Genomic DNA, 17,237 nt, shown 5'->3' with positions numbered 1-17,237 from the left:
GTGCACACATTGGATTTGTGAGAGCGTGTGTGTTATCTCTTACAGATGGTCTGGAAGAGCCTGCGTGTAACATTGTGTGTGTTGTCTTGCAGATGGTCTGGGAGAGCGGGTGTGTGGTGATCGTCATGTTGACTCCTCTATCTGAAAACGGTGTGAAACAGTGTTACCACTACTGGCCTGACGAAGGCTCTAATCTGTACCACATTTATGAGGTAACTTACACACAAACATCCTCTTTACAGACGATTCGGTTGCGAACAACTTCATTGCACAAGGCTCCAACAGCAGAAAGGACTTCAACGTTGGATTTTTGTTGAAAATTAAAATCGGGTTGATGGCTAAACCCGACGTCGATCTTACGATGTTTATCGGACGTTGGGTTTTGGTTACTTAAAGGATTGGTCCATTTTCTTAAAAAAAATCCAGATAATTTACTCACCACCATGTCATCCAAAATGTTGATGTCTTTCTTTGTTCAGTCGAGAAGAAATTATGTTTTTTGAGGAAAACATTCCAGGATTTTGCTCATTTGGTTGGCCTTGATTGGACCCCAACACTTAACACTTAACTCAACACTTAACCGTTTTTTTCGATTGAGTTTCAAAGGACGCTAAACGATCCCAAACGAGGCATAGGGGTCTTATCTAGCGAAACGATTGTCATTTTTGGCAGGAAAAGGAGATGCACTTTTAAACCACAACTACTCTTATTCCTCCGGCTATGTGACGAGCCAGCTCGACCTTACGTAATTGCATAATGACGTGGAAAGGTCACGTGTTACATATATGAAACACACATTTGCGGGCCATTGTAAACAATAAACTGACACAAAGACAATAATTAGTATCATTCGACATACAACAACGTCGGAACGGTTCTCTTTCTCCGCACTTGTAAACACTGGGGCGTAGTTTCGCATAAGTGATCTCTTGACGTGATGACGTATTGTGTGAGGTCGCGCTGGCACATCACAGGACCAAAGTTGTGGTTTAAGGTGCATATTTTTTATTTTTCTTGTCAAAAATGACAATCGTTTCGCTAGATAAGACCCTTATGCCCAGTTTGAGAACGTTTAGAGAACGTGTTTTCCTCAAAAGACATAATTTCTTCTCGACTGAACAAAGAAAGACATCAACATTTTGGATGACATGGTGGTGAGTACATTATCTGGATTTTTCTTTTAAGAAAATGGAATATTCCTTTAACAGCGATGGCCTAGAAAAACCTTTTTTGGTTCTTCAAAGAAACATTTAGTCAAAGGTTCTTTAAAAAATGATTTCTTTATACATTTTTATAATCTTAAGAACCTTTTTTTTAACTTAAAGAACCTTTTGTGAAAGGTGCTTTGAAGAACCATTTAGACAGAAAAGGTTCTATGGAATCGTGAAGCACATTTTTTTTTTTTTTAAGAAAATTGACTAATCCTTTAACTCTTTCCCCTCCAGCGTTTTTTTTTTTTTTTAAGTTTTTCATGATTTTCACAAAAGTTAAATGCCTTCCAGAAAATTTTTTTCTTTAAAGGAACAGTATGTAGGATTGTGGCCAAAACTAGTATTGCAATCACAAACCTTGTTGCTAAAACTGGTACTGCAATCACACAACTGGTGGCCAATACGCAAAATGACAACATAAGCATCAATGGAGGGCTGCAACTTTTTAAATGACAATATCCTTGCCAGGCCACTGATGTTAGTGATATAAATATTTGAAAGGAAAATTAATTCTTAATGTCAAGTGACATATCAGGGCCATTTTATGATTAATTGATATACATTTCTTACATACTGTTCCTTTAAATATATAAACATACAATATATCAAATGAAAGAACAAAGAAAACCGTTTCATCCTACCTTCATCAGTTCTCTTTTAATCACCTCTCAAATATGGGTGGGTTTCTTCAAAAACACCAAATTTTAAGCAAAAAGCAGAGATAATAAAATTTTTGTGAAGGACTTTTTATAGCGATCAAATGCAGAGCAATCCTTAAAACATACACAGAGTCTTTCACATGAGACGTTACTTCTGGGATGCATAAGCTGCGGTATTGCGGAAAGCCGGAAATACTCGTCATTGGCGGGGAGGGAGTTAATACCATGATTAACAACTGACATTATCCCTTACATAATAAATAGCAAATGTAAATCTCCTACACATGTTTTTACTATGTAAACACGTTGTTATTGACGTGTGTGTGTGTTTGTGTAGGTGAATCTGGTTTCAGAGCATGTGTGGTGTGAGGACTTCTTGGTTCGGAGCTTTTACCTTAAGAACATGCAAACTAACGAAACTCGTACGGTTACGCAGTTCCACTATCACACCTGGCTAAACGACCAAACACCCGAAACCAGCCAAACCCTCCTTGACTTCCGCAGGTACACCTATACTACACTTTTGTCTGTGTGTGTGAGAGCGTGTGTGTCAGCTCCTGAGCGGTTGCCAGTGTCATTTTTGTGGTCGTGCAGCTAGTTCACTGGCTCCAGTTGCATAGTCACAAAAGTGATCATTGACAACTGTGACTCTGCATCCAAGTGCACCCTGGGATACCAAACCCCTTCACTCCCATCCCCTACCCTCCATTCTCCAACTTTTCTGTTTGCTGAACTCTAACTTATTTCACCCACAACCCCCTGTGTACCGCTGCTCTCCGGGTCTCTTATGGATTCAGTTGTTCTCCAATCAGAATTGTTGGATTATGTTCCTGAACCCGCCCCCTTTGAAGCTACTTTGCATTAAACCAAAGGCAGTGTATATGAGTGTACACCGACAAAAAGGCTTAAACTAATATGAATGTTTGTGTGTGTGCGTGCGTGCGTTTGCACAAGTGTGTGTGTGTGTGTGTGGTGGGAAGATGGAGGGGGATAACCAACAATCCCAAGAAGGAATATTGCTTAATTAACACTACATCATGTTTTTTCAAATGAAGAAAAGGTTTGTGTGAGCTTTTATGATTATGCATAGCTGAAAGAAAAGCTGATGTGGTTTTGTGAAAATATGATTAGCTAAGTGTAAAAACAACACTATATAATAGACAAACAAACATGTGCATGTGTGTGCATGCATGTGTAAGTGTAAATGTATTCTTTTCTACATTCATCTTAAAGGTGTAGTGTTTAGGTTTAATGTCAAATCTTAAATCTGTTTTTTTGCTGTTTTCTGAGACTCAGGTTTGTTGTTCAGCTAGATCTGAAGTCTAAGTGGCATATATCTGTGTCTTTGTATGTGTGTGTGTGTCTGTGTGTGCGTTTATGATTGTGTATATGTCCTCTATCCAATAGGAAAGTAAACAAATGCTACCGTGGAAGGTCCTGTCCTGTCATTGTTCATTGCAGGCAAGTACAAACACTGGCACACACCGGCACAGGTTAATGTAAAAGTGTTTGAGTATAAGCAAAAAAATTATTTAGACATTTCTGTTTACATTACATTTACATTTATGCATTTGGTAGATGCTTTTATCCAGATTAACTTATAGTGTATTTAATCTATGCTTTCTTTTATCATTTGTATTCCCTGGAGACCAAACCCATGACTTTTGCAGTCGAGCTACTCTTTTTCCGCTGTTTTATTGTTGTTTTTTCTCTTTTTTCCATCAGTGACGGTGCTGGGCGGACTGGGACATATATTTTGATTGACATGGTGTTAAATAAAATGTCCAAAGGTAACATCAGAGAGAAACTGGGGTTTACACCATGTCCTAACTACTCACTACACTTAAAGGGATAGTTCAACCAAAAATAATTTTCTCATCCTCATGTTGTTCTGGACCTGTATGAGTTTCTTTTTTTTTGATAAACATAAAAGAAGATATTTTGATAAATAATGTTTAAACATACAGCTGATTGTAACCTTTGACTTCCATAGTAGGAAAAAAATATTATGGAAGTATTTTGATAAATGATGAAGAAGATATTTTAATAAATGATGGTAAGCACACAGGTGATGGTAACCATTGAATTCCATCTTATTTGTTTTTCCTACTATGGAAGTCAATGGTTACGATCAGCTGTGTGCTTACCATCATTTATCGAAATATCTTCTTTTGTGTTTATCAGAATTAAAAAAAAAAACTTATTAAGGTCTAGATAGAACAACATGAGGATGAGAAAATGATGACAGAATTTTTATTTTTGTGTGAACTATCCCTTTAAATTTTTACTTCAATCAACTCGAATTTACAATTCATTAATAAAATAAAATTGAAATAACTTCAACTTAATATTTATCATTTATAGGTCAGTGACAAAAACAGTTTGGCAAGATGAGAAATCAATAAAAAAAGACTGAATGGACCTGAAAATGTCAAATGTTGTAACCGCCAATTGTGCCAAAGAATGAGAAATATTAAATATTTTATCCACCTTGATGGCAATGTAAGCGTAATCATAAAAAAAAAATCATTTTAACATATCATTTTATTAGTTATTTCTGTAACACTTTACAATAAGGTTTATTAGTTAACATTAGTTAATGAATTAACTAACATGAACAAACCATGAGCAATACATTTGTTACAGTATTTATTAATCTTTGTTAATGTTAGTTAATAGAAGTAAAGCTGTTCATTGTTTGTTCATGTTAGTTCATGGTGCATTAACTAATGTTAACAAGCTTTTATAAAGTAGTAATTGCTGAAATTAACATGAACAAAGATTAATAAATGCTGTATAATTGCAGTCCATTTTAAACATCTAATCAGTCTCTTGTAGTTTATGTTTGATGAATAATATTCATTATAATTTGCAGAACTTTCATTAAATGAGATCTCTGTGTAGGCGGAGCTGTCAGCCGCAACATCGCAGAAATAGAAATCGTTTCTAAAAAAGAATCCACCGTCGTTCGTCGCGGCTGGTTAAAAAATCTGATTAAGATGGAAAGATCCTTTTTTTTGCTTGTTGCATGTAGTTAGGACACGGTGTAAAGCTGTAAGTGATGCTGCTCTACATGTACATTTCTGCCACATTCTCTAAATTAGACACGCCCCCTTTTCCCCAAGCCCCACCCTCCAAAGATAGACATCAACAGAGAGACACTCCGAGATACAGTTGATTCTTACCATGTACTTTACCCACATCAGTTAACATCAGTTTACGGATTCTTACCCTGCCAAAAAATCCCTATATGCTATTGCATTTATAAATGCTTACAGTGCCTTTAAAGCAACACTATGTAGTTTTTTACCTTTAAATAATGTCTCTAAAATTATTTCAGTGATAGAACAACTTTTAATTGGACAAATTGTACTGTTGCTGCAACCTGAGCAGCCTCCTAGCTGCTACAAGCACACTCTGAAAGTGGCGGTGGAGGGTAGAGCACACAGACCCGCCCCTCCCCCTGCCTGCAGAAGAGTGTCTGATACCAGGCACTGTTGCGCTTTTCAACCACATGGGGGAGCTGTAAGTCATTTTTACATGGAAACTACATCGTGTTGCTTTAATGTGGACTTCCTTTGAATACAACAGGTCAGATACAATGAACTCGCCTCTCGTTGTAACCTATTATGTGTGTGTATGTTTAACAGGTGCAAAGGAGATTGATATTGCTGCTACGCTGGAACACCTGAGAGACCAGAGACCTGGCATGGTCCAGACCAAGGTCTATAAACACACATAGGCACATACTAAAAGACACATTTTATGACCCTGGACCACAAAACCAGTTATAAGAGTCAATATTATGAAATTGAGATTTATTATCTAAAAACTAAATAAATAAGCTTTGAAATAAGCATCCATTGATGTAAGGATTGTTAGGATATGATGATATTTGGCTGAGATACAACTATATGAAAATCTGGAATCTGAGTGTGGAAAAAATCTAAATATTGAGGAAATCAATAACATTTACTTAAATATTCAAATATTCATACTAACACACACTTTGACATTGTCTCAAACAGGAGCAGTTTCAGTTTGCGCTGACCACAGTAGCCGAGGAAGTGAATGCTATTCTCAAAGTCCTGCCACAGTGATACTTCCTTCATTCCTCCTTTTCACTCTCTTTCTCTCTCTTTTTCTCTCTCTTTCTCTTGTATAAACTCTGATCTTGTTCCTCAGAAAGATATATATGTCCTATAGAAACTATTTTGTGTGTAAAATGACTGGACTCTATTCATTAATTATTAGAAACTGTGTTGTTTTAGTTGTGTGAATATGATGAACACATTTCATTCATTATGCTTTGATTTAAATTATTATCTCATCGTTGCTGTTACTATTGCATATTACAGAAAAAATACAGCTAAGGCCACATCTGTTCTACAGTAAATACAGTAGTTAATTGGATTTGAATACATCTGTATGTATACTTAGCACTGTGTTGTATGGGATATGTGTGCCTACTGCAGTTCATTAGAGATTCATAAAAGCAAAAATGTCCTGCATGTGAGATCATTTATTCGGAAAACAGACTTGATGAAATTTCTACCTTACCAAGCCAAGGAAACCTTCATTAAGTCATGAATTTCAACTTTTACCAGAAGACAAACTGTGCAAACAAACTGTATATGGATAGCAAACAGACATGCATGCAAGATTTGTGCAGTTGTGCCTGATGATCTTACAGCAAACTCATTCACAGAAAATGAAAAAAAAAAAACATGTTACTCTCTGAATTAAAACAAATTAAAGATGCAATATCTGATATAATGAACCTGGGATTATTGAGATGCTTAATGAGTCAACAGTTGAGAGCCACAAAAGCAATAATATTCACTCATTACAATAACAAGTGCATCTGAGGGACAAATTGAGGTATTACATTTTTTTATATACTAATTTCCCATGAGGCCAAGCAAATAATCTCTTAACAACAAGTAAATACTAATAAAAAAATAAACTTTACCCAAATAGCTCCACATTTAAAGCAACAGCATGTTGTTTCTGGCCTTGCTGCATTTTTCATAACATTTGTTGATTACTCATATATTGTAAAAGAGAGTTTATGATAGGTCAGTATCTCTTTCTGTCTGTCCATAGTGGTTATAAGACTGATCATTACTATTATTAAGTCCATCTGTTTAGTCTGTGCAATTAGCAGTCTGTCGGTATATATTGAATAACCGAAGCTGTTTTGATCATGTGCAGCTCCATAATAAAGTTTTATGTGTCTGTGAAGTAAAACATGAAATCCAGAGTGTTCAGTGATACAAGAACACACTCACACATAAATTTTTAGCACATGTGAAACCACAACATAATGCATATGAACATATAAACTGGCATTACATTTTTCACAAAAGAGGCACAAATACACTGCCCTCCACAATTATTGGCACCCCTGTTTAAGATGTGTTAAAAGCGATCAAATTAATTATTTCTTTTTTTTGCAGAAGCATAATCTCTAACAGAAAAAAATTGAAAAATATACCCTTTAGCACAAGTTAATAATAATTTTTAAAAATTAGGATATTTAAAAATATAAAAATATTTATATTATAAAATCACCTGTTCCACCATTATTGGCACCCCTAACAATTCCTATAAAAAATAATTTAAAAAAAGTTTTAAATATATTTTTCTGTAGTTGCTAAAGTTGGTCAGGGTAGGAAGTTTTAATTAGTAATTCATGACTTCCTGTTTCTCTGGAGTATAAATATGACGTGACAAAGAGGTCTAAATCTCTTACCCATTTGTCATCATGGCAAAGACAATAAAACACACCATTTAAGTAAGGCAGATGTGTGTCGACCTTCATAAGTCAGGCAATGGCTACAAGAAAATAGCCACTCGCCTTAACTTGCCCGTATTTACAGTCAGAGGAATCATTAAGAAGTTTAAAACAACTGGAACAGTGACAAACAAGGCTGGAAGAGGTCCCATCTTTATCCTGCCACAACGCACGTGAGGAGGATGGTTATAGTAAAAAAAAATCCTAAGCTTACTGTCACAGAATTGCATCAAAGAGTGGCATCAGGGGTCACAAAGTCTCCATAACAATTATCAGAACCTCTATACATGCCAACAAGCTGTTTGGGAGGCATGCAAGGAAAAAGCATTTTCTCACAAACGTAAACATCTGGAGTTAAACGGTACTGGAACTTCAACTGGAATCATGTGCTTTGGTCAGATGAGACTAAGATTGAGCTTTTTGGCAACAAACACTCTGGCGTAAAACAAAAGATGAGTATGCCAAAAAGCACCTCATGCCCACCGTGAAGTATGGTGGAGGATCTGTGATGCTGTGGGCCTGTTTCTCTTCCAAAGGCCCTCAGAACCTTGTTAGGGTGCATGGCATTATGAATGCTTTTAACTACCAGGACATTTTAAATAAAAACCCGAGGGCCTCTGCCAGAAAGCTGAAGATTGGTCGTCATTGGGGCTTTCAGCAGGATAATGATCCAAAATATGTGGCAAAATCTACACAAAAATGATTCAGCAGTCGCAAACTCAAGGTCCTCCCATGGCCATCTCAGTCCCCAGACCTCAACCCAATCGAAAACCTGTGGGGCGAGCTAAAGAAGAGAGTGCATAAGAGAGGACCCAAGACACTGGATGATCTAGAAAGATTATGCAAAGAAGAATGGTCAAAGATCCCTCTCTCTGTGTTCTCCAATCTTGTGAAATGTTATAGGAGGAGATTAAGTGCTGTCGTGTTGGCAAAAGGGGGTTGTACAAAGTATTAATATCAGGGGTGCCAACAATTGTTGAACGCATGATTTCAATTTTTTTTTCTCTAAACGTGTAAATTCTTTACCACCAAAGTAATGTACTTAAATCAAAGGTTGGATTTTTGTCTTTTTTTGCATTTGGGTTCTATGTTGTTTAAATAAAAAGGAGAATTTTTAGAAGTCCACGACCACATATTAAACAAGGGGTGGGCACTGTATCTTTAGTGCAAGGCTATATCTAATTATAGAGGATTTTGTTTTGTTTCACAGAAGTTGTTTCTTAGAAGATCTGCTATTTTAGACACTTTAACTGTTTTGCCTGTTTATAACTGGAGAAAATAAAAAAATTATGTAAGCCATAATAACATAATATCATAAATTAAATATGCAAAAATACATTGGTTGTTCACAAAGGTTTTTTATTAAACAAGCACAATATGCAAAAGACAAAACAAATTTAATTTAAATAAAAATAAGGACATTCATGGGTAAATAAAATACAATCCATTAACAATGATCAATAAAAAAGACACAGGGTAAAACAACATATTGTGCACAATATTAAATTTAAACGCACTTTATTGACATAATTGTTTGTATTTATAATATGGCAAAATCATTATACATACAAGAAGAAACATACAATAACACAGTAACAACAAACAAGGTGGGTAAAGGGTAAAATATAAAATAAACTACATAAAAAATTGACTTGATTTAAAATCATTCCCTTTTTTAAAATATTTATTGGAATAATTATTTTATGCATATTGTTGTCGAAATCAATATGTTTATAAATACATTCGAATTTTAATTTATTATATGAATGAAATTATTAATATTATTTATTCTAAACATCGTCGCGTTGAGCGTCAGAGACTTTTATTTTGTAAAGAAGGACTTTGAAACAGGAAGAAGTACTGTCAGTTCGATTTTTTGCATGACAGTTTTAAGAGTTATTTAAAAATCCTGGTGGGTCTTTTTGGTGCTGGAGAAAATGTCCAGTGTGATTCCTCGTATCGAGCAGTTGTCATCGAGAGTGGTGCGGGTTTTGGGCTGTAACCCGGGACCCATGACACTGCAGGGCACCAACACATACCTGGTCGGAACTGGCAGAAGGTAACTCACGGCGGTCAAAACAAACCCATGCTGTGGTCTAGATCCATGATCCCTTGCGTGTAAAGAGTGTTCGTTTGGCACCTCTAATAAAAAACAAAGTACAACAGAAACCATCATTCAAATGCTAGTGGGTTTTATTGGTTATATGGAAATTGTGTTGGTTTTTAATAGAAACTATAATCTCTCTCTCTCTCTCTCTCTCTCTCTCTCTCTCTCTCTCTCTCTCTCTCTCTCTCTCTCTCTCACTCTCTCACTTGATGGTTCATAGTGGGAGACCACTATCATTTGTTTTGTTTTATCAGCAGAGATATGTTATTTACTGATACAATCATGTGACTTGAGTGTAATGTGTGTGTGTTTTAGGCGAGTGTTAATTGACGCAGGTGAGCCCGCGGTACCGGAGTATATTAGCAATCTGCGCGAGGCTCTGAAGCAGCACGAGGCGTCTATACAGCACATCCTGATCACACACTGGCACCATGACCACACTGGAGGAGTACAGGATATACTGACACATTTTCCCACAGGTGAGTAATGTGTCTCTGTGATGCAAAAGATGCAAATCTGAGAGCACTAGTTTGACTCGGGCTATGTCTATATTGATTTACTCACTGTAAAACTATAAACTCATCCTACATCATTTTACAGAACATTCTGTGAAAATATATCCTTGATATCTTTAATATTAACTGAGTAAGGTCATGTCAAAGATTGAAGTCATAGTGAAATTCATGATTAAAATAATTAGATTATGAGACTTTAGCTTGATTTTCACAGGCAGGGTCACATTATGCTATTATTAAAGGGGACATATCATGAAAATCTGCCTTTTTCCATGTTTAAATGCTTTAATTGGGTCCTAAGTGCTTCGATCAACCTAGAAAATGGGAAAAAGAAGAACCCAGTAACATGGTTTTAGTAAACCATTCTCTGCAAGCATGTGAAAAAATAGGTAATTAAAATTTGCCTCCCCTTGTGATGTCAGAAGAGGATCTTATTATAATAATACCGCCCTTTAATCTGCACTATCCAACCACGTCACTGCCATTTAGTGCAGAGAGATTGACAGCACAATTGATTTTCAATTTCAACAAACCACCGTCATTGTAATCAGAGTTTGCATTTCATCAGCTCATTTGCATTTAAAGGACACACCCGAAAATGACACATTTTTGCTCACACCTATAAAGTGCCAATTTTAACATGTTATAATAAATGATCTATATGGTATTTTGAGCTAAAACTTCACATACCGGTATGTACTCTGGGGACAAGATTTATTTTACCTCTGTGAAATGTCCCCTTTAAGAGACTTAAGCCCTATTTGGACTGTAATTGTTTCTCGTGGTTACGTAAGGTGTTTTTATAATTTACAGAGGGTAGTCAATGATTTTATTTGCCCTCTGAATCCAGAATGTCTGTTTTTCTTTGACCACCCGCGTAAAAATATCCATCCGACTACTGTTTTTGACAAACACCAAGGTTGTGTGGTGATTTAATTGCTCTTAATCTCTGACTTTATCAAAGGGGATCAATGCAAAAGTCATAATTCATTATCTTTTAGACCACTGAAAAGCACTGTATGGTCTATCGCGTTTATTCTGCACCAGTGAAGCGTCTTTCTTTCATGCATTTTAAAGCTCACATAACACACGCTGTTTCTGCATTTCTGATGTTAATCTGGAGTACCTAAGGAGTAGTATTAAATCCTTTATATCCACGAAGAGTTGTAGTTTCAGATTTATAAAATAAAGATTAGCTTTACAGATTCTTTCCGATAACGTAAGAAAAAATGAAGAAGGAGGAGTTACTACCGCGGGAGGAGCGAGTACAATGCAACACTTTATACAACACTTATAACTTATGATTCACAACATGATTGTGTCATTTATATAATATGCACGTGCCTATTTCCAACATAAGACAGAAGTCTTGCTTACTACATGCAACTCACGACCCTGTTAGGACTTTTCAATGACATCCAGCTCATCAAACGCACACGCAAAACTTCGCTGCTACCTCAGATAATAAACTATATCCATTGTTTCCATAATACTTCTCCTTACACCCAAAAACACACTTCTTCATTCATGCCATTGTTGAGTTTTGAAATTAAACAAAGCTGTCGCGTGATGTGATGTTTGTAAGTTCTAGCATCTTGCGCTGATTGACGGGTGGGCGGGGTTTTCCGGGGGAAGTGCCCATAAAAAGAAGTGCTACTTATAGAAACCCCTGAAACGTCAGCTGGACCCGCAATCGAAAAAAAAAACTTTCAGAAACTTGTACGAACCCTGGCAAAATGCATTCGGCACAGAAATACTCTGTAACATGCCCCAACTGCTTTTTTGACACTTTGCCTACTTTTAGCATGAGGAATTAACTCTTAAACTTTGTAAATAAGTCAGAAATACCATTAAACATACCTTTAAACATTGACATCTTTATAACTGAAATGATGAGAAGTATGTGGGAACAAAGTTTTATCATCGCTCCACTACAGCGAGTGGGAGCTGATATTAATAAAATCACGAAAATTTTTAAAACGTCTATTTGCAGCAACAAGTGCTAAATAACATTTTGAAATGTATTCAATTACACAACAGTATTCCATATACGTATAATCAAGTATTCGGGTGAATGATGTTCTGCAGTGCATTTCCAGGTGTTTTGAATTGTAAACTCGCACATCCCTTGCAAATTTATTTAGTTTTATCGTTAAAGAGGAATGCAAATATATTTTACAGACATCCTCATGAGAACCAATTTCCATCTGAATATGGCTTTAAAGTTCATTTAAGGGACACTGTGTTCCTTGGAAATGCCCTTTGCAATTCTCACACAACCCTCTACCAAATGAGCTACAAAAAGGTTTATGTGAGGGTATTATTAATAGGAATGGGGGTCAGGTTAGAGTATAGAAAATAAAGCAACTAAATAGTAAGTCCCCACCATGATAGAAAACCAAGTGTCTGTGTTATACAGATGCAGAGCTGAAGGTCAGTAAACTCCCTCGGTCTCCTCCACAAGAAGAAGAAATTGGAGACAAAAAGAGGAAATTTTCATATCTTAGTGATGGTGAAGTGATAAAGACAGAGGGGGCAACACTACGGTAAATGTACACACACATGCACACACACAAACATTCATTCTGTATGTAATAGTGGATCAAGCAAATTAGTGTGTACATTTTCAATGTGATTTATTTATATATTTTTTCTATGCGTGTCTGTGTGGAGGGTGTTATTTACTCCCGGTCACACAGATGACCACATGTCATTATTGCTGGAGGAGGAGCAGGCTGTGTTTTCGGGTGACTGTATTCTGGGAGAGGGCACGGCTGTGTTTGAGGACCTCCATGATTATATGAAGTCACTGCAGATGTTGCTTAACATGAAGGCCGACCTCATATATCCAGGTGAGTTTAACAGTTGCTACTGTTTTCTTTTTTTATTAGAATGTGTTACATATCAAAATGTTATGGATACTAAAAAGATATGTGTGTGTGTGTGTGTGTGTGTGTGTGTGTGTGTGTGTGTGTGTTTCAGGTCATGGCCCAGTTGTGCAGGATGCAGGATCAAAAATCTGTGAGTACATAACTCACCGGAATGCGAGAGAACAGCAGATCTTAAAGGTTCTACAGGAGAACAGTGGAACCACGTTTACCTCCAGACAACTAGTTAAAGTGGTGTACAAGGTCTGGCCCTTTTCTGAAATATCTCATTTCAGTATTATCATGCTTGGCTGTTTAATTAAACTCAACCCTGTTTGTGAAGAGCTTTTTGAAGCTAATAGTTGGTGGGGCCTGCAGTCGCCATCTTGGCTGCGCATCACTCCGAACATGGGTAAAGAGGCGGGATGTGGGCGAAGCTGAAGTGGCTGGTTGCTGAAACCACGCCCGCCTAGCTCGACTAGTAGTGACAGCAGTGGCAGCCAGCATTTTTGTGATTTTCACAAAAGTTAAACAAAATGCCTTCCAGAAAAATTTTCTTCTATAAATATATAAACATACAATATATCAAATGAAAGAACAGACCCGCTGCTTTCAAACAAACAAAGAAAATGGAAAAAGTTCCTCCCTATGTTCATTTGTTCTCTTTTTATCACCTCTCAAATATGGTTAGGTTCTTCAAAAATACCAAATATTGAGCAAAAATCTGATGTAATTGCATTTTTGTAAAGTACTTTTGTTAGAGATCAGATTCAGAACGATTATCAAAACATAAACAGAGTTTACAATGTTGTTAAAATAGTTGATGCTTCAGTTTTTATGAATTGGATAAGAGCCACCTAGTGGATATTAGCGGAATTACAAATTACCATAAAAACTCATCAGGGAAATGAGTTAACATTAAAGGGCACAAATTATGCAAAATCCACTTTTACAAGGTAAAACAATGTGTGTTGGCAGTGTGTGAACAAACCACTCTACAATGAAAAAATCCACCCACTCCTCCCCCATTAATGTGATGTCACACTAACAAGCCCTGCCCACAGCCACTGACTGACGGGTTAACTTTTCCCAAAAGCTTTTCTAAATGTGTTTGTTAGAATGTTGTAGCACTAATGCGGCTAAAGATACAATTACCCCAGACTGTATTTACAGGAGATCAGATCTATTTTAACCGAAAGCAGTAGCTCATTTGCATTTAAAGGTACACACATGAAAACTGCACTACCCAAATAGGGGGATTTTGGACATGCTATTTAAGCAATATCGCTCGAGTAGGAGTGTGGTGTGGCTCTATAGCATCACGGCTGTGATTAGGCCAGAGGCACGAGGCCGTAGGCAGTCGCAGCCGTGATGATATAGAGCTATATCGCACGACTCCGAGAGCGATATTGCTTTTATACAACAGTTCGACGGCACACGTTTGAAAAACAAAAACTAGAAAACAACAACGGAGTTATTTTAAAAGCCTCTTTGTTTGAGAACTAATTCTTCCGCCACGGATTTGACGGCGGCCAGAATGACAGGTAAAACTTTCGGCTGCTTTGAAGCTCATAACAACTCAATGGACGGAAAAGCCGTTTCTTTATATTACCGTTTCTTGGTCACAAAGTGTAGTTTTAAGATTAGTTCAGTCGAGAATGTATATGTATTATATTTAAATCTGCAGTCGATTAGTAAAGATAGCGCCTGTTTGAACGTTTGCTTAGTGAGATTCGGTACGAATGAGAACCAAAACATGAGCGGACGTCAGTGTTCACTCGCCCCGCTGACCACCGCCCTCTCTGGGCTACATCTCTGACGGGGATTCCCTGGCTCTCATGTTGGCCTTGTTTGTTTATGATCGTCAAAATGAGATCAAATCAGCAGTATTTGGTGTCATGATGAAACTATTACTTGTTTTTTTATTCATATTTAGTGTCTTTTGTGTTGTTATTGTTTTGGCGTGAGGTAAAAGTTAATAAAACTATACTTATTCTTAACGCGATACGAGCACTCGATTATTATTATTAAACTTTGTTCTTGTCAGTACTATATAAAACGGTTTTTTATAAGTGTCAGAGAGATGTTTTTGCATGCTGCTTATAAATATACCAGTGGCGTTATCTCATAACATGTTTTAATAGTCACGTCATGATAAAGTAAATGATCAATGTCCACATTTAAAAGCTGCGGTGCTTACCTGCAGTTCCACGGTGTTTTCGTGTTCTGATAAGAGATAAAAGGTCCTGAAAAAAACATGTGTTTATATTCCTCTTTCCAAGTGTTAATCGTCCACACGATGTGACAAGACATTTCTCCCATTAACTTTAACGTAACATCCAAGAGCGTTGATCTTTGACGGAATAATAACTTTCGATTGGGGATTCACAGACTGATTTATGAGCTAGTAAAATAATGAGACACACGGAGAGTGATTCAAAACAGGGCGTCTGCTTCTTCTTCTTTTCGTTTAATGGCTGCTCACTCCTTGGGAGTATTACTGCCACCTACTGTATACCTTGCGCATATGTGTAATGGATCAGGGCGTCTGTGTTTTTCCATTCAGAGATGAGCCTGCTTAGGCCTCCATTCACTAGGTGGCGGAATAATACGAAAGGTGAAGCGGTTACAGTGCCGTTATCAGCACAATATCGCATAGCTCTTAGCCAATCAGATTCGAGAACCAGAAAGAACTGTTGTATGAAACAAATTATCTTTGAGGTATTTTGAGCTGAAATTTCACATACACATTCTGTGCACAACTAAAATGGGTGTACTATTGGCCCTTTAATTACAACATAAGCTAACAATGAACAATATAGTTTTTCAGTACAGCATTTATTAATCTTTTAGTTAATGCTAATACAATTGTTCACGTTAGTTCAATGTGCATTGACCAGTGTTAAAAGATACAATTGTTAATTCTAAAAATGTATTAGTATTTTATTACTGTTGCATTGTTGTATAAAATACATCAAGTTACTTATGTTTCTAAAGCAACCCACAAACTTCAGTTGTGGTCATGGTAATGGTAATGTTTTACAAGTTGTATTTGAAATGGAAATTACACTAGCTAACATTAGATCATTCAGAAATAACACTTACAACCATAGCATACATAACACACAGTAGTGACCTATTTTGAAACCCATCCCCCCAAAAACCTTTCACCAATTTTTTTTTTGCATAACCCAATATGCTTTCACAGGTTGGATGACATGGGTTTGAATTCTATAATATAGTTGCTGTTAGGCAAACAGGGAAATCATTTAAAACTAAACAAATTTTTGGTCTTTTCAGAGAAAATGGGTGTGCACACTATACAGAGGAGTCATCTGCTATTTTACTATCTGATCAATATTAAATCAAACAATGCTCTGAAATCATTGTACTTCACAAAATGTGACCATTCAGGAGTGATTATTGACAGGCTGTCTGTCATGAAAAAAAAACATAACGCTTTAGAGAAGAAAAATGTACTGTGTTACTTTCACCTCAAGTGACACATTGTTTTTTCCCCCAAGTGAATTCCTTGTTTTTATTTTAATGGTAGGAGACTCCCGAGCATCTTCACAGAGCAGCAGAGGTTAACTTGGTGCACCATTTAAAGAAACTACACAAAGAAGGAAAGATTTGCCTGGGTATGGGTGTGCAGTGAATGGATGTTTATTTGTGTGTGTCTGCGTGTGCGCATGTAAAGGCAAATGTGTGCTCTTGTGGTTTTCTTTAAAGAGATCAACATTTGCATCTGTGTTCTTTGCAAGTTTACACTGTTTTTCCTTTACTTGCAGCTGAAGGTTCGAAGGAAAAGAAGTGGAAAAGTAATTTGTGATTTCATCCTCGATTCCTCATCTAATAAAAACTTCCCAGTAGTCTGAGATTGTATGAGATGTTTTTTTTGTGTGTGTGAATGTTCTATTTTTGATGTAACTTTTCATTTGTTAAGCAGATGCTTTAATCTAAAGTAACTTAAAAGAAAAATAATAGATACGTGTCATTTTAACACATGTTGATCTTTTTTGGGGGGCATGTTTCCACTAAATGTGATAAGTTGTCATAATACCCTTGTGTCCTCCTATAT

General features: G+C 36.6%; 2 protein-coding genes and 1 long non-coding RNA gene across 4 annotated transcripts in view; 2 read left to right on the top strand and 1 right to left on the bottom strand.

Moving 5' to 3' along the window:
* The window catches only part of slco5a1b (solute carrier organic anion transporter family member 5A1b), a 28,299-nt gene extending 21,644 nt beyond the window's left edge, over positions 1–6,655 (top strand). For both annotated transcript variants that reach the window (XM_073855427.1, XM_073855426.1), the window contains 6 exons: positions 93–212; positions 2,208–2,374; positions 3,278–3,331; positions 3,596–3,660; positions 5,521–5,594; positions 5,899–6,655. In XM_073855427.1, coding sequence (XP_073711528.1) covers positions 93–212; positions 2,208–2,374; positions 3,278–3,331; positions 3,596–3,660; positions 5,521–5,594; positions 5,899–5,970 — 552 coding nt within the window. In that variant the 3' untranslated portion in view covers positions 5,971–6,655. The remainder of the gene's footprint in view (positions 1–92; positions 213–2,207; positions 2,375–3,277; positions 3,332–3,595; positions 3,661–5,520; positions 5,595–5,898) is intronic.
* A 319-nt stretch (positions 6,656–6,974) lies between these two features.
* On the bottom strand, positions 6,975–7,648 carry LOC129442928 (uncharacterized). Its single transcript, XR_008644025.2, has 3 exons — positions 7,626–7,648; positions 7,445–7,477; positions 6,975–7,107 (listed from the first exon to the last, which is right to left on the bottom strand). It is a non-coding gene; the product is annotated as an uncharacterized lncRNA (long non-coding RNA).
* Positions 7,649–9,491: 1,843 nt separating this feature from the next.
* On the top strand, positions 9,492–17,034 carry lactb2 (lactamase, beta 2). Its single transcript, XM_055203248.2, has 7 exons — positions 9,492–9,726; positions 10,090–10,253; positions 12,709–12,835; positions 12,963–13,141; positions 13,272–13,420; positions 16,710–16,797; positions 16,948–17,034. The coding sequence occupies exons 1-7, from the start codon at positions 9,605–9,607 to the stop codon at positions 16,986–16,988; spliced, it is 870 nt and encodes a 289-aa protein (XP_055059223.1). The 5' UTR covers positions 9,492–9,604; the 3' UTR covers positions 16,989–17,034.
* Positions 17,035–17,237: the final 203 nt, after the last annotated feature.

The sequence above is a fragment of the Misgurnus anguillicaudatus genome, chromosome 2, assembly GCF_027580225.2.
Source record: "Misgurnus anguillicaudatus chromosome 2, ASM2758022v2, whole genome shotgun sequence".
Lineage (NCBI taxonomy): Eukaryota > Metazoa > Chordata > Actinopteri > Cypriniformes > Cobitidae > Misgurnus > Misgurnus anguillicaudatus.
This window is presented reverse-complemented; position numbering and strand designations above follow the sequence as displayed.

Excerpts from the sequence above, each read along its gene's own strand:
- lactb2 (XM_055203248.2), top strand. The coding sequence starts at position 9,605 with ATGTCCAGTGTGATTCCTCGTATCGAGCAGTTGTCATCGAGAGTGGTG. Across the intron at positions 9,727-10,089 it reads CTGGTCGGAACTGGCAGAAG|GCGAGTGTTAATTGACGCAG; the intron begins GTAACTCACGGC and ends TGTGTGTTTTAG. Across the intron at positions 13,421-16,709 it reads TAGTTAAAGTGGTGTACAAG|GAGACTCCCGAGCATCTTCA; the intron begins GTCTGGCCCTTT and ends TTTTAATGGTAG.